Source organism: Narcine bancroftii, chromosome 2 (genome assembly GCF_036971445.1).
Source record: "Narcine bancroftii isolate sNarBan1 chromosome 2, sNarBan1.hap1, whole genome shotgun sequence".
NCBI classification, from domain to species: domain Eukaryota; kingdom Metazoa; phylum Chordata; class Chondrichthyes; order Torpediniformes; family Narcinidae; genus Narcine; species Narcine bancroftii.
In genome coordinates this window covers 157566195-157591553 of record NC_091470.1, presented here as the reverse complement: position 1 = coordinate 157591553, position 25359 = coordinate 157566195, and the positions used below count along the sequence as shown (strand labels likewise).

At 38.7% G+C, this 25359-nt stretch overlaps 1 protein-coding gene and 1 long non-coding RNA gene across 3 annotated transcripts; one reads left to right on the top strand and one right to left on the bottom strand.

The window, feature by feature from the left end:
* The first annotated feature begins 1239 nt into the window (after positions 1-1239).
* micos10 (mitochondrial contact site and cristae organizing system subunit 10) lies at positions 1240-20195 on the top strand. The gene is made up of 4 exons (XM_069918836.1): positions 1240-1347; positions 17109-17156; positions 17981-18090; positions 19863-20195. The coding sequence occupies exons 1-4, from the start codon at positions 1284-1286 to the stop codon at positions 19875-19877; spliced, it is 237 nt and encodes a 78-aa protein (XP_069774937.1). The 5' UTR covers positions 1240-1283; the 3' UTR covers positions 19878-20195.
* On the bottom strand, positions 17332-25359 carry LOC138754494 (uncharacterized). Of its 2 annotated transcripts, none has more exons than XR_011351794.1 (4): positions 25291-25359; positions 23164-23371; positions 17785-17852; positions 17332-17500 (listed from the first exon to the last, which is right to left on the bottom strand). It is a non-coding gene; the product is annotated as an uncharacterized lncRNA (long non-coding RNA). The 2 variants fall into 2 exon arrangements; XR_011351795.1 differs by lacking the exon at positions 25291-25359 and adding an exon at positions 24785-25069.

Below are 25359 nucleotides of genomic sequence, written 5' to 3'. Positions count from 1 at the left end.
CATGGGGGCAGAGGGGGGCGAGGCCAGATGTGCGGGAAATGAAGGAATTGAGGGTGAGAGCCAAGTTGATGATGGTAGAGGGGAAGCCACGTTGTTTGAAGGAGGACATCTCTAATAATCTGGCTTACAAGACCTTGTCCTGAGAGCAGAAGTGAATGAGACAGAGGAATTGAGAGAAAGAAATGGAATCCTTACAGGGTACCATGTAAAGAGGTTTAGTCAAGGAAACTGTGGTATTTGTGGGTTTGTAGAAGATGTCAAATATCAACTTCTCTTCCCACCTCCTCAATCTTTCCCTATGTCTCCTTTCCTCTAGCTTTGTCTCTCTCTCTCTTTCCCTTTTCCTCTGTCTCCTTTCATTTGGAGCCACCCCCCTCCCCAATCAAGTCTCACCTTTCCTCATTCCTAGATGCCTCTCCATATCCAATTAACTCCTTTTTTTTAAACTGTTGGAATGTACTCCTCCCCCATCCTTCTTTTTAATTCAGGTGCCTGCCTGCTTTTTACTCATACCTGGAGGAAGGCCTCAGGCTCAAAAAGTTGGTTATTATATCTTTACCTCCCAGGAACGCTGCAAGACCTGCCGAGTTCCTGCAGCATTATCAAAATCTAAATGAAATGCTTTCTTTTGGCATGTTATTTTAGGACTTTTATTTAGTGCTAGGAGATCATTTGGACACAGATGAGGTGCAGGTTTCTATATTTCCAATCTGGGCAATCTGATATGGGATTGATGAAACATGACGGAAAGAGGCAGGAGATTGACAGAAGGACAAAGGGATAGAAAGTAAACAAGTTTACAAAGGTCAGCACAACAGTGTGGGCTGAAGGGCCTGTTCTGTGCAGCAATGGTCCTATTCTAAACAACAAAAGGGGAGAAGTGAAGGAAAATGAGTCATACAGGGTGGAGTGAGTAATTAGAGGCTATCATGGAATCTGATAAGAGGTGAGAATGGTGGGATAGAGGGATCAGATGGAGGTGAGGGGAAGAGCAGAATAATCCAGTGGGAAATGGAATATTCAGTAGTTTCTGCATTTTATGATGCAATGAATAATAAATAACACTGATGTGGTTTGCAAATTTGCCAATGTATTAATAAGAATGCTAATGAAGTATTTCTGTTTGCTGATGTGAAACAAGGTTAATAGAAGAATCATAGATCTTCCTCTCACACATTCCTCTTACCAGACCGCCGCCGGTTTTCCGGTCACGTGGCTGCACCCCCCCCACCTCCCATCAAATCACGGCCTGCTCTCGCGAGAGCCAGTGAGAGGCGTTCAAGATGGCGGAGGCCGAAGTCGGCAGGAAGGTGGAGCGGTGCCTGGCAGATACAGTGGTTAAGTTAGGTAAAGTTGCTCTGACGGCCGTCAGTCGCGCGGAGGACTGGTGATGTGGGGCGGGGCTCGAATCGTAGGCTGAATTGGACCGACGGCCCTGTCGTGGATGCCCTGGAACCCAGCATGGCGAGTGCAGCCCGTCCACTGTCTGCAGCACGGAGTTTCCCTTCAAACTTTCCGCCGGTCGGGGCTGATCTCATTCCGTTTCCAGCATGCCCTCGAAGTACTGCCATTCCTCATATGTTGGCCTGAATGCTGAAGTGGTAATAGGCGTTGACCTTGGTGGATTGGGAGCAGGAGGAAGACGTGCGTCCATTCATGGCCTCGGGTCGGGATAAACGACTAAGGAAGGACAATAATAGGTCAACATTTCTGTATGGATGTTGGGGGAGGGTGAGGCCAAACAGTTAAAGCTGTGTCCCTGGGGAAGGGAAAAATAAATGAGTAAATTGAGTCCAAACGAACTAATAATATGATCGTTCTTTAAAATATGCCTTTTATTTCTGGCACTTTTGCCCTGATTTCAAGCGACTTTTGGTTTTGAGGCTTGACCCATTCCAGGGAAGTTTAATTATTACTTTTAATTTTTTTCGCTGTGTTCAGTATCCTGATCCTGCATGTCTGCAAGTGCTCAGGTACACGATTCCATCTCACTTTGCGTGCCCTCTTTGCACAGCCATTGCGACCTTAAATCTGGGATTTCTGCCGAAGTTTCTTTAAAGTTTTACTGTTTTCACGAGAGCAGAAGTTAACATGACTAGACCAAGAGCTTCTGAGAACTTTTAAATGTTCTCCATCTCTGTTTTGCACTGAGGAGTGGAGAACCCTGTTCTGTCGGATTGTACTATCAGATGTCAATACACTTGACTTAACTTAGCACCACTGAAATGTACTTGGATGTGTACTCCTCTCTATTTCCTGAAATCAAAACCAGCTCATTCATTTGATTCATTCATTCTGGATTGCAAAATATGTCTTGAGGTAAGGTTAGCAGAGCTAGGACTTTTCTCTGGAAGGATGAGAGGTGACTTAATAGAGGTCTACAGGATTCTGAGGAGTATAGATAAGGTGGATAGCAAATACCAGAAGATTTCTGCACAAAGTGAAGGGAGGAAAGTTTGGTGGAGACATCAGGGGTAAGTTTTGGGTTTCTGGAATGCCTTGTCAGGGAAGGTGGTGGAGGCTGAAACATTGGGGGCATTCAAGAGACTTTTAGATGGGCACAAGGATGAAAGAAAAATAAAGGATTATGAGGTAGGAAGTGCTCAAGTTTTTTTTTGGGGGGGGGGTAGATTGGCACAATGGCAAAGACCAAATGGCTGTAGTGTTCTGTTCCATAGATGGAGAGATTGTTATCCTGACACCGTGCCTCAAGATCTCTGTTCCAGAGATGGAGAGATTGTATCCTGACACCATGCCTCAAGAACTCTATCTCCTTTATATATTCTCTTTTGAAATCTAGCCTGACAGTGGTGTTAAACTTGTAGAGGAGTTAGAGTAGTGTTTGGTCACAGTCATGACTGTATAGGGAGTATAACAAGGGATACCTTCTGCATATGGAGTGCTGTAGTTCAAGAATTGTTGGCCTTTGTGAGTGCTGCCCACATCCTGTTCATGAATTTTAAAATCTTCCCACTTTCTGCAACATAAATCCTCTTGGTTTTATTTACCCGCTCTTTATAAGCTTCAGCTCCTCCAAATCCCAATCCAACATTGTCATAATTGTTGCTGACTTGTGTTAGTACCCAGTCTTTTACCTCTTCCCTTTGTACCATTCCAGGAATCCAAACATGAAATAAGAGCCTGCTCTGTCATTCAATAAAACATGGCTGATCTGGCTGAGGACTCTGCTCTACCTTCCTACCTTTTCCCATCATTATTAATTCCCTGATTGCAAAAATATACCTTACTGTTCTCTTAAATATTTTACATGAGGTAGGCTTCAGTGCCTACCTTGCGCAGAGAATTTCACATTAACTACTCTGGGCAAAGCAATTCCACCTCATCAAGCACTTCTGGAAGCAGTAAACCACTTGAACTATTTCCAATCTGGTGTTCTCCATTCAATGGTCATAATGTGGTTTTCACTATAGTGGAGAAATCAAGTGAAAATCTGGTGACTGCTTTGTAGAAGTTCCTCAGTTCAATCCACAAGTGTGATACTGCTTCCAGTTGCCTACCACTTTAATTCTCGATCCCTTTCCCACTCTGTCTTTGCCCCCTTGGGTTGATCCCACAAAGTCCAATGTAAGGTCATCTTACTTTTGTACATGCCGGTTCTGTAAAACCCCTGTTCCCCAGAATTCAAGCAACTGAAAAAGCAATTGTGGAAAGTAAATAAATAAAAAGAATTAAAATACATAAGAATAAATAAAAATTTAAATAAACGTTTAAAATTGTGAAAGAATACGTTATCCGAAGTAACACCTAAACCTTTGGTGAAAATAGGAGCAACTATTCAGCCACCATAGTGCCTTGGTCATGCTTTGCTCGTAGCACCTGTTTGAATAAAGTTGTGTTTCAATAAAAGGGTGTCACCCAGCTTGAAGAGCTGGTTGATGTCGCTCACCATTGGGGGTCACTCTCTTAAAATGTCTCCTTGTCCCTGCTGAGAAGGAGTCTTTATTAGTATATTGAAAGGCTTTATCTGTAAACGTGGGGAAGGTAGGGGGGGGTTAATTCTAATGTTATTGTTCGTAATTTGGGTGTCTCCGTGGAGGGGGAGGAAACTGCAGATGCAGCAACAGTTAAATGTTTTCAAAGAGCGTAATTGAAAATAAAATACTTTAAGAATTATATATTATGCAAGGAAGATTGTTCAGTGTAAGTAGTGTAGTATTTTTGTCTTTTAAACTGTTTATTCTTAATGCTGGTGTATTGGGCATTGTAAGAATGAGACTCAAGCAACTGAAAAACTGGCTTATCTGGCATCTAACAATCTGGTGCAGGTGCAGGATACCAAGAGTTACAATGATTCATTGTTGAATTTTGCAATTTCAAATAATTAGCCTTTCCAATTTGAGTCAGAATTAGCCAGTTCTGGTGCAAGAGCAAGAAATGATGGGGAAGAACTTGAGGAGACGAAGACCAGGTTGATGTGTCTGATGAATTTCAATGCAACTTTTTAGATGTGAAAGAATGCGTCTTTATTTTTTTTTTGTCCATTCCAGTGACTATGCTGGAAATGACAACTTCCAGTTTTACAGTTTTGATATCCAGCTTCTGATACTTTTTACAAATAAAATATTGTTTAAGTAAACTGTATTCCACAGGTATTTAATGCAATTATCTATCAGTAATGGGGAAATGGTATGCTCCACATTTTATCAGTATATGCAACTTGAATGAAAAATGGCAGCAGTATTATACCCAAGTAATTTGCAAAAATTCTATACAAAAAAAACATTTAAATCCCTTTATGAAGGGAAGACAGTCTAGTTTATTGTTTGAGTCTGCTCATTGGTGTGTCCAGCTGATGTCCTAAGAAGATTGTTTAGCAAGCTGTTCAGTTTCATAGTTTTAATTCAGTTATTTGTCTTGGATACTTTATTTAAAAATAGTTAAATATCCTGAGTGCTGTGAACTCTAATGCTTAATTGTCGTCTGTTTAAGGTTTTTTTTTTGCTGTGGAGATTGGGAGAAATTAAATTGTAGTATAGAAGTGAAATTGTATTGTATATTGCATAGTGGAAATGAATCTAAAGCTGACTTTCCAGTCTGAGTAATGTTAAGTTTCGATCGTGGCACTTCCCTGACTGGGAAGAGGATCTGTGGTGGATCTTGGCTACTGACTAGTCCCAGATGGCATTACCAGTTGAGCACAAGAAGAATGATAGAATGTGAGGCTAGGAAGAGGGAAAATGTTTGTAGTGGGCTTTAAAAAAAAAAAAAGAACATGCTGTCTACAATACACAGCATGTGCTGGAGAAAATCAGCTGGTCACATGGCATTCACAGGAAGTAATGGATAGCCAATGTTCAGGCCTGGGCTCTTTGTCAGATCACACTTCCTATGGATGCTACGTGACCTGCTGAGTTTCTTCAGCACATTTGTGTATTGTGTTCAACCCCAGGATCTGCAGACTCTTTTGTTTGGTAATGTTTGTGTTGCATGTGTTGACCTATGTATTATTATAATTTTCCATAGATTGCTCTTTAAAATCAAAGTAGTGTAAAAATATAACTAAAACAATTTGATCTAATTTATAAAATCCCATTAACTGAATTCTTATAACAAATCATGAGTTCCAGCCAGACGTGCTGTCAACCTGTGTGGTTGAATGTAAGCTGACTACTGAATTGGTTTACACTATTATCTTCTCAATTTCAAGAAAGTTGCATTTTCTTCCATGTGAGTAAGATGCTGGACATCAGTTGGGATTTTAACCTCAATCTGTGGAAGTGGTATTACCAGTTGTATTCACTGCTGGTAATTTCCGAAATTGGAGCACTCAATTTGATATTTATCAAGTTACTTTAATAAACATTTCATTAGTCTGATTCCAGCATGCTCTATTAAATATGAGAACAGAAAATGAGAGTCACCCTTATTGAAGTGCCATAAAGGCCACATTTTAAATGAGTTTTGGCATCCTTCATCTACTCCATTAGAATCCAATCCATGGTATAATACTAGTTAATTATAAAAATAATTCAGATTACTGAGCAGCCACTCAACAATATATTAATGTATTGGAGTACAATAAGGCTACTGTTCCATTTTGAAACTACTTTTATTTAGGTCTTTTGGCCAAGCTAATTGCTCGTATGCTAATTTAACGAGATGCTGGTTTCCATCAATCAGTATCAAATTATAAAAACAATCTAAATCCCAAACAGCCATCTGGCAAGTACATACATTGAAATGGGTCAAAAGTTTTGGAAAAAGCCAGGTGTTCAGATTAGTGTTTCAGAGTTATTCTACAAGATGCATTGAATGGTGGACCTGTGCACAGGTCATGTTATTGAGTCAGTTCTTTTCGTTATCTTCTCCTTCTGTCATTTTAGGTGGTGGAAGTCCACGGTAGGATTTCTCTATTGTGTTTCATGTATGGCTCCCATATTTGTTTGAATATTGTAATGTTATTTCTTAAATTATATGTTATTTTTTCTAATGGAATACATTTATTCATTTCTATGTACCATTGTTGTATTCTCAAGTTGTCTTCTAATTTCCAGGTTGACATAATACATTTTTTTGCTACAACTAGGGATATCATAACAAATCTTTTTTGTGCTCCATCCAAATCGAGTCCAAATTCTTTGTTTCTTATATTACTTAGGAGGAAGATTTCTGGGTTTTTTGGTATATTGCTTTTTGTGATTTTATTTAATATCTGGTTTAGATCTTCCCAAAATTTTTCTACTTTCTAACATGTCCAAATTGCATGAATTGTTGTTCCCGTTTCCTTTTTACAGTGAAAACATCTGTCTGATACTGTTGGGTCCCATTTATTTAACTTTTGAAGTGTGATGTATAGCCTGTGTATCAAGTTATATTGTATCATGCATTACCTCGTTTTTATTATATTTCTCATAGTTCTGGAGCATAGCTTCTCCCATGTTAAATTCTTTATCTTTATGTTTAGATCTTGTTCCCATTTTTGTTTAGGTTTACCGTTTGTTTCCTTGTTCTCCTTTTCTTGCAGTTTGATGTACATGTTTGTTACAAATTTTTAAATTATCATTGTGTCTGTAATCACATATTCAAAATTGCTTCCTTCTGGTAACCTCAGCCTGATTCCCAATTCGTCCTTCAAGTAGGTTTTCAGTTGGTAGTATGCAAACATTGTATCGTGAGTTATATTATATTTATCCTTCATTTGTTCAAAGGATAATAATTTATTTCCCGAAAAAACAATTTTCTATTCTTTTGATCCCTTTTCTCTCCCATCCTCGAAAGGAAAGGTTATCTAGAAAGGGATTAGCTGATTTTTGCGTCAATATTAGTTTTGGTAGTTGGTAATTTGTTTTATTCCTTTCTACATGAATCTTCTTCCAAATGTTGAGCAGATGATGCAATACCGGTGAATTCCTACATCACACCAATTTTTCATCCCATTTATATAGTATATGTTCAGGTATCTTCTCCCCTATTTTATCTAGTTCTAATCTGGTCCAATCTGGTTTTCCCCTTGTTTGATAAAAATCTGATAGGTATCTTAATTGTGCGGCTCTATAATAATTCTTAAAGTTTGGTAGTTGTAAGCCTCCTTGTTTGTACCATTCTGTTAATTTATTTAGTGCTATCCTCAGTTTCCCCCCTTTCCATAAGAATTTCCTTATTATTTTCTTTAACTCCTTGAAGAATTTCTCTGTTAGGTGTATTGGTAATGACTGAAATAGGTATTGTATCCTTGGGAAAATGTTCATTTTAATACAGTTTATCCTTCCTATCATTGTTAGAGGTAAGTCTTTCCAATGCTCTAAGTCGTCTTGTAATTTTTTCATTAATGGATGGTAATTGAGTTTATATAGATGGCCGAGGTTTTTATTTAGTTGTATACCTAGGTAATCGCATTGCTTGTGTTTGCCATCTAAATGGCGATTCTTTCTTAAACTTTGTGAAATCCGCATTATTCATTGGCGTTGCTTCACTTTTGTTTGCGTTGATCTTGTACCCCGATACTTCTCCATATTCCTTCAATTTCCTATGTAATTCTTTTATTGATATTTTTGGTTCTACTAAGTATATTATAACGTCATCTGCAAATAGACTGATTTTATATTCCTTCTCTTTTATTTTTATCCCTCTTATTTTATTTTCTGTTCTTATCAGTTCTGCTAGTGGTTCTATAGCTAACGCGAACAGTGAGGGAGATAGTGGACATCCCTGCCTTGCTGATCTGCTTAAGTTAAATTGTTTTGATTATATATCCATTTACTGTCACTTTCGCCAATGGCCCCTTATATAATGCTTTAATCCACACATGTCAAACTCTGGATATAATTATATTTGGCCCGCAACATCATATTAAATATATATTAGATTTGGCCCGCTGGCTGCCGCGCCAGTACGGCGAATCCACACTGAAGGTGAAAATGAAGACGCCGGAGGTGTGGAGAGATCTCAGTCCCGAATCCCGGGGATCGGAGCGCCGCACTCAGCCCGCCCGGCTCCCGGACACACAGACACGGCTGGAGTTGGGGACCATCCTCGCTGGGTCTGCGCTTCAGCGGCGACGCCGGACCGAACGTCTCATTGGCAATGCCTTCCCCCTCGCTCCGTGCACGGCGGACCCTGCCTCCCGCTCCTTTTGTTGGAGACGAGCCCGGCGCTGTGAGATCGCAGTTTAATCCCTCTCCAACCATGGGAGGGGGGTGGGAGCAACGCGCTCTTCTCAGCCAATTCCTCCACCGCCCCGGACGCCGGCGTTTCAACGGGGGGTTCGGGTGCCTTCGTCAGGCGACCGACCTGTTGGTCCAAGACAAGGGGAGAGCGTACAAACTCCACACAGACAGCACCTGAACTCGGGTGAACGTGGAGCTGCGACCCCACATTCCACATCAAGACTGTGTGTAAGATTGGGAGCAGTGAGACGGAAGCTTATTTTGTTCCTGTGATTTAAGCCTTTCTTTGGGTGGGGGGGGGTCCTTCTCTGACCACTTTCCTAACAATTAACCTAATCAGATGTGGAGTTACCACAATACAACAGTTCTCAACCTTTTTCTTTCCACTCGCGTCCCTGTGCCATTGGTGCTCTGTGATTAGTAAGAGATTGCTTAAGGTGGTCTGAGGGTGGAAAGAAAAAGTTTGAAGACCACTGCTTTAATCATCCCTCATTGACTCGTCATGTGCATGGTTTCAGAACGCTAAAGGAAATGGGCCAATGACAATGAAAGAGTTTATCCAAAACTATTATTAAACATTTATTTTAATAAGAAAAAGTTTAACATTACATATGTTGAAAGAAGAGAAAACATGCAGATGTTGTTGAAAATTTTCAATAAATATTTAGTTCAGCCCTCGACTTAGTCCAAGTTTTTAATTTTGGCCCTCCGTGAATTTGAGTTTGACACCCCTGCTTTAATCCAATTAATATATTTCTCTGGTAGGCTGAATTTTTGTAGTACTTTGAATAAATAATTCCATTCTACTCTGTCAAAGGTCTTCTCTGCGTCTAAAGCAACCGCTACTGTTGGAGTTTTATTTCCTTCTACTGCATGAATTAAGTTAATAAATTTACAGATATTGTCTGTTGTTCGTCTTTTTTTAACAAATCCAGTTTGGTCTAGATTTACTATTTTTGGTACAGAGTCGCCCAATCTGTTTGCTAATAGTTTAGCTATTATCTTGTAATCTGTGTTAAGTAAAGATATTTGTCTATATGACGCTGGTGCAAGTGGATCTTTCCCTGTCTTTGGTATTACTGTAATTATTGCTGTTTTGCATGAATCTGGTATGCTTTGTGTTTTATCAATCTGGTTGATTACTTCCAAGAGGGGAGGAATTAATAAGTCTTTAAATGTTTTATAGAATTCTATTGGGAATCCATCCTCTCCTGGTCTTTTATTGTTTGGTAGTTTTGTTTAATATCTCCTGTAATTCTTCTATTTCAAATGGTTTTATTAATTTATTTTGCTCCTATGTTTGTAATTTCGGTAGTTCAATTTTAGTTAGAAATTCATCTTTTTTGTCTTCTTTCCCTTCGTTTTCAGTTTGATTTTGTTGCTCATAGAATTCCCTGAAGTTTTCATTGATCTCCGTTGGATTATATGTAATTTGTTTGTCCTTTTTCCTTAATGCCAATACCATTCTTTTAGTTTGTTTTGTCTTAAGCTGCCACGCAAAATTTTGTGCTCCTAGCTCATAATATTTCTGTTTTGTCTTCATTATGTTCTTCTCCACCTTGTATGTTTGTAGTGTTTCATATTTTATTTTTTTATCTGCCAATTCACTTTTAGTTGTATCTTCCTTTATTGCTAATTCTTTTTCTATATTTGTTATTTCCCTTTCCAACTGTTCTGTTTCCCGATTGTAGTCCTTCTTCATCTTAGTTACATAACTTATTATTTGCCCTCTGATGAACGCTTTCATTGCATCCCATAGTATAAACTTATCTTTCACTGATTCCGTGTTTATTTCAAAGTACATTTTAATTTGTCGTTCAATGAATTATCTAAAATCCTGTCTTTTAAGTAGCATGGAGTTTAATCTCCATCTATACATTCTTGGTGGGATGTCCTCTAGCTCTATTGCCAATAATAGGGGTGAGTGGTCCGATAATAGTCTAGCTTTATATTCCGTTTTCCTAACTCTCCCTTGAATGTGGGTTGATAACAGGAATAGGTCTATCCTTGAATATGTTTTATGTCTGCCCGAATAATATGAATATTCCTTTTCCTTTGGGTGTTGTTTCCTCCATATATCCAAAAGTTGCATTTCTTGCATCGATTTAATTATAAATTTGGTTACTTTGTTCTTTCTGTTAGTTTTTTTCCAGTTTTATCCATGTTTGAATCCAAATTAAGGTTAAAATCCCCTCCTATTAGTATGTTCCCTTTCGTATCTGCTATCTTCAAAAGGATATCTTGCATAAATTTTTGATCTTCATTAGGTGAATATACATTGAGTAAATTCCAAAATTCTGAATATATCTGACATTTTATCATTGCATATCTCCCTGCTGGATCTATTATTTCCTCTTCTATTTTGATTGGTCCATTTTTATTGATTAATATAGCTACTCCTCTGGCTTTTGAATTATATGATGCTGCTGTTACATGTCCTATCCAATCTCTCTTTAATTTCTTGTGTTCCACTTCAGTTAGATGTGTTTCTTGTACAAATGCTATATCAATTTTTTCTTTTTTCAGTAAATTTAACAGTTTCTTCCTTTTGATTTGGTTATGTATTCCATTAATATTTAAAGTCATATAGTTCAACATAGTCATTTCATACTTTGTTAATCTTTCCTTTCCATTTCCTCATCACCACCTTCCATTCTTATCCATTTCTGTTTTCTTTTTTTGAACACATTATTAGACAACATTTCTAAAACATAAAATATTTCCACTATTCTCATATCTAAAATTCCTTTAACCCCAATAGTCCCTCCCCTTTCTGAGTTGCCCTTTGTCCCTTGTCGAGCAACCACATCTCCCCTCTCCATTTGGATTTGCGAATCTGCTCGCAAGCGTCAACTGATTTCGCAGTGACTGTTATTTTTCCCCACCCAGCCCCCCCAGAAAAGATTTTAATCTTCATATATAACAAAGGTCACTCTCTTAATTCCCTCCTTACTTCCTTTCTTCCCTTTCTTCCCTTCTTAGTTCTTACCTATACTCTATTTTTCATATATACACATATATTTACATACACACATATACATATAGTTTGTTGTCATTTTTGTTCTTGTTACATCTCTTCATCTCTCTGTCTGCTTTGTAGTTCTGCGAATTTTCGTGCTTCTTCCAGATCCGAGAATAGTTTGCTTTGCTGCTCCGGAATAACTATTTTAAGTACCGCTGGGTATTTTAACATAAATTTATAACCTTTTTTCCATAGGGTCGTTTTTGCTGCATTGAACTCCTTCCTCTTCTTCAGGAGTTCAAAACTTATATCTGGATAGAAAAATTTTTTTTGACGCTTGTATTCCAGTGGTTTTTTGTCTTTTATTTTTTTCATTGCCTTCTCCAATATATTTTCTCTTGTTGTATATCTTAGGAATTTTACTAGAATGGATCTTGGTTTTTGTTGTGTTGTGGTTTAGGGGCTAATGTTCTGTGTGCCCTTTCTATTTCCATTTCTTCCTGTAATTCTGGTCTTTCTAGGACCCTGGGGATCCATTCTTTTATAAATTCTTTCATATTTTTGCCTTCTTCATCTTCCTTAAGGCCCACTATCTTTATATTGTTTCTTCTATTATAATTTTCCATTATATCTATCTTCTGAGCTAACAGCTCCTGTGTTTCTTTAACTTTTTTTTATCAGATTCTTCTAATTTCTTTTTTAAGCCACGTACTTCCCTTTCTATGGCTGTTTCTCGTTCTTCCACTTTGTCTACTCTTTTTCCTATATCTGTCATGATCATCTCTAATCTATTAACTTTTTCTTCTGTACTTTTTATTCTTCTTTTTATTTCACTGAATTCTTGTGATCGCCATTCTTTTACTGTTTCCATATATTTAAAAAAATATATATATCCATATACTTTCCCTTCATCTTCCATTTCTCTCTGTTCTTCCTCCTCTTCTTCTGAGTCCACTCCAGGATCTGTGTCCTTTACCTCTGTCTCTTCTAGTTTTCTTGTTGGGTTGTTTGTTTTATTTTGTTGGGTATTTTTGGTCTTCTTATTTTTATTAGAAGTGTCTTGGTGTTGGTCTTCCTGGGTTGGTCATCTGTTGTTTCTTTGATTTCTTATTTTTACTCTCTTCCTTCTTGTTATTTTCTGTTTTCCTCTTGCTGTTGTGTTGTTGTCTGTTTCAGCTGTGGAGATCTACTCCTCAGCTGGTCCCCCCTCCCGTCAGTGTTATTTTTGTCTTGCGCATCCTCGCACATGTGTGATTGCGCACTTTTTTTTGGCTCCGTGAGCCATTTTTGTAGTCCCGAGTTCGGGGCTTCCATTGACCTCAGGGAGTGGGCTTCTCTCTCCACGGCGGGCCTCCTCGTACCGATAAGGCCTTCACCTTCTTCTTCCGACATCCTTCCTTCTTTTCTTCCCGTTGTTTTCGGTTTTTCTTTCTTCGCTTCCATTTTCTCCACACTTTTACTTTCACTTTGTTATGGTTTTTATGTTTGTGCCTTTGTTTTTTCTCTATCTTTTTACTTTTCTGGAGAGGGCTGGAGTTCCCCTACCGGCCACTACTCCATCACGTGACTCCCCCGCTCATGCTATTATTAATGACAGGTTTTCCTTCTTGGCTGTAACTATGATGCATTGCTTTGAAGCTATGGGTCTTGGTAAGCTCCATCAAAAAATGATAAAATGAAGGCCAAATCCATCTGAAGCAAATATTTATTTTAAAACCAATTCCTAATGGAATGGTGATTTAATGGGGTTAGCTTTCTATTTCAGCCTTTGACCTGGTGCTTGGAAGTTCATCAAGCTGTTTTACCGCCATCTCAGTTAATGCAATCAAATTCCTGGATTAATAACTGTTATACTGTAAATAATGTAGGCATCTTAACTTTGGCTTGCTTGTGTCCTCTTCTGCATTTTTGTTGCATTGCATGCTTTTGATTTTAGTAATTACTGTCATTTTTTTTTGTCTTTGTGTCCCTTCCAGTTGCTCTGTGAGTCTCTTGTGGTTATATTTACCCAAAGTTGTTGCTTTATTTCCTGCATTTGGTCATTTTTTCTTCTTTATATCCTCCATCACTTTCATGGTTGATTACCATTCATTTGCAGTTGTATTTTTGTCTCCACCCTCACCTCCCTGCCAGATTTCTGTTTTTCATTTGCACCCCCCACTTTTTCACTTTGTCTTACTCCCCCACCCCCCCTCAAACCTTACACTGCCAAAGGCCTCTGCTTGCTCGGTTGATTCCTTCTTCCATCTTTAAAATTGAACTATTTCATTCTCAGCCCAACCTTCTGTGTTGCACTTTCTCATTCTAGATAACTGTGGCCTCTTTCACTGCTTTATCTCTTTCTACCTGTTCATCTACCTATGGCTTCATGTCTGTTTTCTGCTTTCTTTCTCCTCATTGCCATCAGTCTGGTCCAGTTTTCCCCAATTTGTTCAGGCTTTCAAATCGATACTGATTCAGCATCTACTTCACATTAACTGTCTTTATTTCAACCTGTCCTGCGCTATCTAGCATTTTTGAAAACATTTCTGTGAAATTCCTTGTGGTTGTAATGCTTGCATGCTTCTTCAGCTCCCTGGTTAGAATCTCCCAGAGAAATGCTCAAAAAATAAAAATATGCATATGCAAGTTTTTTGTTCACCCATATGAGGTGTTTTTGATATACAAATCACATTTATAGAGTAGAATATGAACCTTTAGATGTATTTGTTAATTTTTGCCCAGTTATTTGCTTTGTTTTCCCTTCTAATTTAGTTCTGATTGTTTTATTAAAATAGTCAAAACTTCCCCACCCCCACTAATTTTTTGTGAAGCTAATGAAGTGAAATAAGATTTGTGGTTAGTCTGTTGGGCCCGCACTCTCTGGATAAGGTAGATCAAAGTTTGTTTGTAAGGTATATGATCAAAGTTTTTGTACATTCTCGGAAAATGAACTTTGAAATTTAATTTCATTCATGTTCTTTTGTATATTCTCAAATTTATTCAGAACCCTTCACTGCTCTGCATCCCATAGAAAAGCGTGGATTTTGGTACTGTTGAAAATTTAGATCTTATTTCAAAAGGGCTTACCACTCCATATTCAAAGGAAATTGTTCAAGAGCTTAGCCTTCAGTAGCTAAACTCTTTGTGTGGATTTTTATGTAAATAATTCTATTTGGGAGACAGTATTCTAAATAGAACCAAAATGCAGTCATTTTTTTTTATTGCCAATTTAACCTTTATTGAGAAGCTGTTACAGTGTTAAATCTCAATTTTGGAGCAAGATCACAGTAAATCTTTTTGTAGGGCAGTGATGTAATTAATTATCATGGTCATGTGGACAGCATTTTAGGCAATGTGTTGCTCTATGATGGAAATTGAGTATGTAAAAGCCGGAACTTGGTGAACCTGTAATTATTAAAGCTATTACTGAGAACACTCCCTGTGTGTTCTATCGTGTTTGTGTATTACAGATTCTTACGCCAGAGATGTGTTCCAAAATACAGACTTGACCTCTTTATAAAGTCCCTTTATGTGGGCCCCAGCCCTAAGGTTAAGGGCAACAGAAAAAGACCTTAATGCATCTCTGTCTGGAAGACAGGTGGTGTGCAGCAGAGATGAAGGTTAAAGGTCGAAATGTTTCCCCATTTTGTACATTCTTGTTGATGGTTAGCTTGTCCTAGTTGAGTATAATTTCTGTGCACGGTATTTTAGGAAATTGATAATTGTAGTCAGCTTTGAAGTTCAAACATGCTTGGAACACAAAATTTCTAATTTCCACTACTCTTGTGACCAAAATGTCAAGTGTGTGATTAAATTAATTTATTTGTACTTTTGTGATTACTGCACATAATTTGGCTGGTGTTTTTAAACTTTAAGCAAGAATGGTAGAAATTTACACATAAAAGTTAGGCCAAAGAGTTTCCAATAATGTTTGAAGGAACATTTGTGATTAATGCTGCATTCTGTTTTATGTCTATAATCCTTTGTATTTCTCATCCCTGAGTACCTGTCCAACTACTATTTAAAATTACTTGAAGCACAGAATATTTTGAGGATTGAGGCTGAAGTGTTCTACAGAAAGATCGAAAATATCTCTAACTTGATTGTTTAACTTCAATATTTTAGTTTGTCTTGGCAATTACTCCGAAATAAAGTTAAGGGTCTAAGTGTCATTCGTGTCTCAACAGGACTTGTAGAATTTCAGTTATCAATGCACTGATTTTGTGAAAGGAATCTGCTCAAGGCAGTGGAGTGAAAGTCTGATTCAGAATTGTTGTTATGCATGTAGTATTTTTCAAGCCCTTTTTGCTGATTTAGTTTGAAACCTGCCATTACATGCAACAATTTTTACTATTTTGTGCTCTCTTTTCGTGTTCAATTTTCTTCTTTCGCGTTTTTGTCTCCATTCCATATGTTGATTTTAATTGAATTTGCATTTTAACCCCAGGTACCTTCAAGTAAACATGGACCAAGAGTTTTAACAAAAATACACAGAAGGCTGTTGGAACTCAAAAGGTCTCGCAGCATTCATAGGAGGTAAAGTTATGTTGCCAATGTTTTGGGCCTGAGCCCTTCTCCAAGGTATAAGCAACATCTGACACCTGCCTGCTTTTCACTTGTATTTACCTCCTATGGACGCTGCAAGACTGGCTGAGTTCCTCCAGCATTTCTGTGTGTTTTTACGACGTAGCGTCTGCAGACTTTCGTGTTTCTCGAGTCTTGACAGGCTATTTGCCTTCTTGGACCATCACCACTCATTCTAGATCTGTTCTCCATCAGTGTCCACTGCTGTATTTCCAATGGCTTTCACTCGTTAATGATTGAGTAGCAATCCCTTCTGTTCTGAAGTATTGCTCAAGATAATTCATTGTGGATGAAATTTGAGATCCTCCTAGTTTTTAGTATCATCCTGATAAGTTCATCAAGCTATTACTCCATATATTAAAAAAGTACAAAACTTTTTTGGAGGTGAGCCTGCTCTTAAAAGTCTTCAACATGGAGCTAATTAGCACCAAGCTGAAGTATGTTCATTTATTAGTAGGTACTTACCTTTTTTTGTGCAATCAATCTGTAACGTCTAATAGCACCAGACAAACTAAAATTCACAGTTGTGCTGGCGGAAGTTTTTCCCCCTGCAGTAGTTCCTGCAATTTGTTGAACACCATGACTTGACTCCCAGTTATAATTGTGTTAGTTGCCCCTAAGGAAGATTCTCTTTCAAGATGAAAAGCTGAACCTTCGTTAACACCAACTCCACCCCCACCTTTCACCTCAGTCCCCTCCCCCATCCTTGCTGCCCCAGGTTGGCGAGAGAATAGGTCTGTAGAACAGCATTAATTGGATAATTATTTAAGGAGATCTTAAATCTGACACTAATGTCACTTTGCAGTATGACTACAGAAATGTTCATTCTTGTAGTACCATTGACAGATTTTACTATGTAGCTCTTGATATCCCCCTTTCCCGAAATAACTTTGAGGATATTGACGATTAAATTTCATATTATATTTAATTGTTATTTTCTATTATATTTTCAGGTGTTGGCCTTGGCTTAGGAATTGTATTTTCTGTTGTTGCTTTCAAACGTGAGTATTATTATCTGCTGTTAAAAATATTGAAGAGTATTTCAGATATTGCAAATGAGAGAAATGCAACTTGTATAGGGTGGATAATTTTTAGCAGTATTGTGGGAGATCCTGCATTAGGGCACATGAATATCTCTTGTTCAGCCAATAATTTGAAAGCATAATAGTTAGAGCTTTTTATTGAATAACATGGATTTGCAACCAACATTCAATCTGAGATAAGTTAATTACAATTTAAAATTGTTGTAGCAGACTTCACCAGAGATTTTATCTGAAGGTTGCTGTGGCAATTGGAATCAGGTGACTCGGGTAGTTGGAGTTGAAAAGCTCAGATCAGCAGGAATCTGGTTGGGCAATAGAGATCAAGTGATCCAGGTATTAATTCCCTTCAACTCAGCAGTCCAGGGAGTTGGTACTATTGACTTGAGTTCTACACAGTGCATGCAGCAGTGAGTAGGAAATTTACAACTAATTAGTTTTTTCACCATTGTATTAGTAGAAAGGACAAAATTCTGATTATTTCTAGCCCCTGCACAACTATGCCCTCCCCACCCACTCTAAGCAAACCAACGTCACCTGCAGGCCAGCATTTGCTGACCCTGTAGTTGAATAATGCATTGATACTTACTGTCTACTTGCACATGGAAAGTGTGATCACTTGAATGAGTTGCACGTTGGTGTTCTCCACTACTTTGCCTTTGGAAGGGAGTGAAAAGAGTTTTGTACATAAATTAGTTGAGTCTGTTGTGGCATTCATTATGAATAGTACTTAACCATTTCACCCAGCAATTTAACAGCTTGTTTATTTTTTTGTGTGTTTGTAGGGCGTGCATGGCCTATTACTTTTGGTGCAGGAATGGGTTTAGGAATGGCATATGCTAACTGTCAACATGATTTTCAATCTCCATACCTTCTTCATGGAAAGTTTGTGAAAGTGAGTATGGCACTGAAATTTGATTTTTTTTTTCCCCAATGATTTTTGAAGTGCTGACATTAAATAGTGCGCACCTGTCCCTTCGATGTATGTTGGGCTCTTGCTAGCAATTTATGCTTTTGTATTATTGTAAAAAGAGCCTGCGATTTACTAGTCCTCAAACGACTGAATTCCTAACTGACACCAACTTCTAAATTTGACTTCCATTGGGTAGGTTCCGATCACACGGGATGCAATGTTTCGAGATTTTATGGAAAACACTTTGAAATCTATCCTGCACTGGACGTCATAATTTCAGGAATGGATTACTCCAGATTTTCCAGGTCTTCTCCATTGGCTGACTTGCCTACAATTCCTCTTTCAATAATCTTCTAGGATCATTGATATCTTAGTTCAAAGTATACATAGTCTCTTCTTGGTCCTGTATGCTTCCTCTTTCCCTTGAACCTACAGGTTTGCAGTGTAGGTTTGCAAATGGTTTTAGAATAAACTACCATGTAAATGATGCTGTAACAGGAGAGATGTTTTTGATTTTGGAGACATCAACAATGTTCAGCCAAGTTCACTTTTTTTAAAAGAAAATTAAATTTAGACATACAGCACAGTAACAGGCCATTTTGGCCTAAGAGTCCATGCCACTAAATTTACACCCGATATGTTTTGAACAGTGGTAGGAAACTGGAACCCCTCCCCCGGGGAAAACCCACGCAGGCATTGGGAGAACATACAAACTCCTTTCAGACAGCATGGGGTTTGATCCCTGGCCTGGATCGCCAGCATTATAAAGGTGTTGCACTTACTGCTATGCCAGCTGTGTCACTTCGCACCAAGAGTGCGTGGAGTTGAATTATAATGACTAAGTTTAGTGAATCGTCAGGATTTTCTGAAGGTTCAGCATTGTTCAATCTTATGGCAAGTGCCCAAAGTTATTATAGTATTATACTAATATAATGCGATATAGTCACACTTTGTGAAATGTGGTTTGTTAAAATTCAGTATTTAGACATTTTTTTTCCTCAGAATAAACTATCTTGTCATTGGTAATATAGTAATTATTGTGCGGCTGGTGGTCAGTTTTTAAAATTCTTTTAAATATGCGGTTGTGATTTGATTTAATAACTTTGCATCATTGTGCAATGTCTAAGCTCGGAGATCAAGAATAAGCTACCATTGGGCTCATGAACCTGAACCCAGTGAGGCCAGGGTTTTAAAACTTCACTTCAAATCACTGAAATTCACCTGCAGGTTGTTAATCTTTCTGGAGCACGTGTAATTCAGGCATAATTATGCAAGATTTCAACTTAATTTAGCTTTGGGTACCCAAATAACCTGTGCATTTTAACTAAAATTAGTCACGGTCAAGATAAATGTTTCAAAATGGGCATGCTCCCTTGATTTGAAGTAGCAAGGAATATCAACCCCAAGAGATAGTGCCTATTTTTAATCTCTTCCTTTTGTCCTCCTTGGTTAGACTCTTCCACCTGGCAACTTTGGAATATATCTATACTTTCCAAGTACACAATTGAGGGAAAATAGTTTTTATATTTCAGGATGCTTTCCACCATGGAATTCTCTCCCCAAATCCTTTTGCCTTGCACTTCCCTATAGAATTGTTGTGCATTGCTTCAGGCTACTTTCCTCTCCTCCCACCTCTTCCTGCTATTTGTGCTGAAGTCCTAATTTGTGTGCTGTCTTTTATAATAGCATTTTTAGCTACTCTTTAAACTGTATGGAATAAAATGGTAATTTGGGATTTTTTTTTATTTTCACAGGATGAATCGCCATAATATTTTCTCAGACTGTACTTTCTGTGCCTGTGGATTAGTTCTGCATGTGCATTTGCAGGAGACATTATTATTACTGCTCTGTATTTAATTTTGCTTATCTAACTTCTACACTAGCATTGTTCTTAATAAAGAGTTGACAACAATTTATTATCCCTTGCTTGATCCATTTGTGCAATGGAAGAGTGGTTAGGACCAAGAACTAACAGATGGGCTCATCTTCCAAATTGTCTAAAGTGATGGTCACTGATGGTGTGAGCAAGTGAAGTTTTGAAAAAGTTGTCAATTGTCAAACAACCAATTAAATATGATTTAAGTTTATTGGAATATCTCCCAATTAATTGTCTTATTCTTGTCCACCTTTGAAATATTATTCTTTAGAAAGCTTTGTAAGTAGTTTTTGTTTTCTTGTGAAGGCTTTCCACAACAGCCTTCCCCTGGAGGGCATTCTAAATCACTTCTGTGTTTATAGTCAGAATATAAGCTGATCTTCTGGTTGGAATGTTCCCTCTGTGCAATCTCTGGAATCTTGAACTACTGCGTAGCTAACAATAAATTACAGCGTGATAATGTATTGCTGCTAGATGCAGTCCAGGCTGGTAATAAATCAGCTCAATTAATACATTGGATGGAAGAACACAATTACAAAGGTTCACTGCAGATTTACTACGGTGAAATTATATAGTCACCTTTGTAATAGGCAGCCTGCTATAAGTCAAATGTTAACGGGATGTTTTCAAATAACTCTGACTGAGTGTCCTGTCCACATGCATGTGAATTCCTCAGTCTATAAATTATTATTTTATAGATAGGCACGACTTGCTGGAATAAAATCAGGTTGAACAAAATGCATTTTTTCAAAAATGGCATAAGTTTGCAATTGGTGTTTAACCTTTTGTATTCGTACTAAAAATGTTGTGATTAAAGGATCTGTTGTTGGAAAGAGAGAAAGGGGAGGGGGAAATATTTTTGTCCATGCTCTATTTCAGAGTATGTTAACTCACTCCACATGTTACCATTGTCGATTTTACTGGGTATTTTCAAAATAAGAAATTGTGCCATCTTCCTCAAACACCTCCTTTTGTGCATTACAAGGAGTAATCTGTTTTCTATTTTCTCAAGGTGTGTTTTGTATCCAGATTAGGAATGGAGTGAGGCAGCTTTTCAAATTCATTTTTGTTGCAGAAATCTATTCATTTGTGACATGGTACTCTGCAGATGGGTCAGACTATTAATGCAAAAATCAGGACCAGAGATCAAGTTCAGATCCCTTAGTCTCAGCGGGAGAATGAAATTTGGTTAAATAACCATAGAATTAAAATGCCTAGTATTAGCAATGTTGACTACAAAATTATCATAAAATTAGTTTTCTTATGTCCATGAAGAAAGTTAATTTATGTCCCTGAGGATAAAAATTGATTGTGGGATGAAGATTTTTAACAGCAAAACATTTTTTGACCAAATAATCCTTTTTTAAAGATTAGGGCATGGGTTTGAAATGCAATCCTTTTTTGAATTTGATCCAATTGAGATCCTGAGTGATGAGTTATCTACAAGGTGGAAGCGATTGCACCAGTCCTCTAAAAGGCAATTCTGTGAAGGAAGTTATTCACAGCTGCTGATTTGTATCTGTAGACTAAGTCACGAATTTCGTGACTCGTGTTCATGACAATAAATTCTGAGTTGACTAACATTACCAAATGCTGAACCAAGAATTAAATCAGCATCAAGAACAAATGAGATGTTCATGAATAGGAATGCCCTGGTAGAGTGTTAGTGAGTTCTGCTCCAAACCCCAGATTCTGATCTTTGTCTGTGCCTACTTATTGTGCAGTACATAAACTATCAGATTGCTGCGAGTCATTCTTTTCGGAAAGTAAACAAGAGCAGCTGCGGACACTGGTTCAATCTTCGCTCTAGTGTCCTGTGTGATGTCAGTCAGTTCTGCTGTTTAGTATCACACCTCAAAAGTGTCACTTGAATGAGGTACCAGATAGCTAGTCATCACTGGTAAAATTGGTAAGTACCACATGGAGGCATGTCAGTATCACCACTTTTTACCTCAGGGACTTTATCCTTTTAAAATCAACAAAATGTTTGAAAACATTTGTGGTAACTAAATTGCATGCTCTCATTAGAGCAGTAAAATAATACATGGTCTTTAAGCTGTTTGCTTTACTGGGTAATGTCAGGGAATACAGTGATTTTTTAAAAGTTTATTGAAATGTTGACTATTTCACATGTAACGAAATTCAGTACTCACAATGTCCAGCACTATTTGATGTTTGTTTCAGTCTTTCAGTAATGCCTACTCAAGACTGAGTTACAAAAAAAAAAGCAGTCTTGTAACTGATTCACAAGACCAAAAGATGCTCTGACCTAATGAATGTGATTTCAACATTTGTATCACAATAATTGATTTTTACACTTATTGCCACTCAGGTGTACTAATTGAATTTCTGTAACAATTAACAAGTTTTCATGAAGGGTTTGTATCTTGCCCACACAATGCAGTGGGTAATGGTCCTGCTGTGCACCTTTGGAGGTCTGCACTCAATCTTAGCCTTGGGTGCTTTCACTATGGAGCCATGACCTAGTTTATTAATTGATTTAAATTGTTTCTCTTTCCACCCCCCCTCCCTCCCTCAACCCTGGTAGTGGGGTGGAGTGTTGTGGTTGAGTTTGTGAAATGAAATGGATTACTGGCAATTGAATGAATGCAAAAGTTCAGAGAATGGGCCTGTAAGATAATGAGAGCTAGGACTCTGATTGGCTTCCAACTCTGTCAGAGATTGACATGATTAATAAAATGGGAGTCCAATTCTTTTTGATCTGACCTTGCTATAATTAAGCACAAGGTGACAGGATCTGTAGAAGATATTTTTAGGCCGTGAACAAGGGCCCCACTGCTCTTACTGCTATATTGTACCACATCCAGTCAGGGATATAATTTAGTGCTCAATAACCATAATTTTGTCTGGGTGAACCATTGTCCCTGGTAACTTTCCTTCCCACCATGAACTGCACCCCTTCATTTTCTTGGATTGTTTTCTTTTGTACGTGAAAATGAACTGATTGTCATCTCTGGCTGGCCATCATTCCATCTTGGAGGAGAAGCTAGTTGGTGTAAACACCACTTCAGGACTCCAGAAATTTGATTAATCCAACAAAGCACCAAAGAGGGAGCAGAGCACTGCAGGAGCTGTCCTTAATGATCTTCCCCCAGGTAGAGGTAAAAGAACATTATCCCTGATTTCTCAAACATTTTTATGAAATAAAGCACAATTACCTTTCCCTTCTGGAAAGTGAACTCCAGGCCAGACAGCATCCATGAGTAGAAGTGGTCAGTCAATGTTTCGATTTGAACAGGCTTGATGAAGGTTTCCAGTCTGAACTGTCCACTATTCCTTATCTCCCAATGATGCTGCTTGGTTTTGTTTCAGAATCCAGCATCTACTTCCTTCACTCTGTATGGCTTTGAGATCCTTATGGTTGCTCTGGACAATGAAGATTTTGAGCTGCCCCAATCACATGGCTTTCTAGCTATCACCTTTTATTGTGATTTCCTGCCATATTTTACTAGTATATTGCCCTCAAAGCAAGTGGTTTTGGTCATTCCATATATGATTGGCAATCAATTTTAGGCCAGTTGAACTAACACAATGTGTCAGTATCGTTATTTAATTAAAAAAAAATTAATGCTTCTTCCAAACCTGAAATTATCTGTGTTCAGCTTGAAGTTGCCTATCATAATCCTTATTTTTTTTTTCAGGAAGTAAAACTTTTGAAAAGAAGTTGCTGTCTAGTGTTCTTGGTCCTAACCTCCCCGCCCCAGCCCCGATTCCTCCCCTCCGTAACGGGCTGGTGCACATTTACCTCCACCCCGGAATACGTGGTATATTATGATAATAAAATAGCAAGTGACTAGAAAACAATCAGAAAGATTTCCAGCCTCACCAGAACCTGTTACATCTTCAAACTAAACAGGATTTTATTCTGCCATCTCGCCAAGGCCCCCCAGTCAAAAATAATGCAGCTACCATCACATGGGCCTTGGACCTGAGAATGCAAAATTGTAGTGATACATTTTGTTTTTGGAAGGTGTGTAGGGTAGAGGCGTCTTTACGGTCTATCCCTAACGTGGGCTGCGAGCAGACACCTGACCATTCTCTTGGTGCTTTGATGAACCATGAATATGGTCTTTATTGTTGGGTGAAATGAGATATTCTCAGAATGACATCGATTCCCCTTACTGCAGTTTCCCTTCTTTCCCCCCCCCTCCCCCACCCCGCTGTATTGTTCCACTGGCGCAACTTTAAAAAAAAATTATACAATTTTGCCCACAAGCAAAAAGGACGACTGGAAGAAATCAACGGATCGAGCATCAGCGAGCGGAGTGGGGAGGGAAGGAAATCCCCATCAGTCTTGAAGGGTCCAATCCGACATGTGGACAAGCCCGCACTGATCGAGCCGGTGCGTTCCTCCAGCAGGCTTCTCCGATCTCCCAACCCACTCGCACACCACCTTACCTAATCCCTTACTAGCCACAGAGACCCTACGCGTCTTAGGAGACCGTAGGTACAGTTATGGTTTTTGCAGCCTCTCCTGTCTGCATTTCATCCTCAGACCCCCAACCCTATACTGGTGGTCAATAGCGGAAATATAGTGTGATGGGTGCAGACTCGCTCACTTTGCCAGAAAAAAAAATTGAACTCACGACCACGGTGTTAAGCCTCAACTGTTCAGGCAACAACCCGTTTAAAGGGGGTGGGAGACGGCGGCTGTTACCTTGTGGATGAAAACAGCTCAGCGTCGGATGCCACCAGTGCTCTGTGATTAGTAAGGGGTTACTAATGTGGAATGTGAATGGAAAGAAAACGTTTGAAAACCCCTGATTTAACTGGCGGTACCTTCTGCGCATTATCCTCGATCTTTTGGCCCTCGGTATTGGCTTGGTTCGTTTTCAGATTACTTTTTTTGGCATAGTTGTGGGGGAAAGGCAGTTCCAATGGTTCTCGACCTTTTTCTGTCCACTCACCACTTTAAGTAATCCCTTACGAATTCCATAGGTGTTCTGTGGTTAGCAAGGGATTACTTAAAGGTGTTATGTGGGTGGGGGGAAGGCTGAAAACCACTGAGTTAGGCGGAGAGAGAGAGAGAGACCTCTGACTAGATCAGTCCCGATCTACCCCTGCTCCTATTTCCCCCCAATTCGTCCTCTCCACGCTGCAGCCTTCGGCCCCGTTCTCAGAACTTGGACACCGTGCCAAACCCAGCAGTTATTAACCTGCCAGCACATTACCGGCGCCTTGATCACCCACCGCCTCCTTTTTACCCCCCCCACCCCCGGCTTCCCACATCCAAATCCACCCCACTTCCATCTGAAATGTGAGTTGTCCCCCTTCCTCTCCATTACCCCGCTCCTGTGTATTTTCAACATCCTTCTCAGCACGCAATCTCATCATCTCCTTGAACGCTCCTTTAC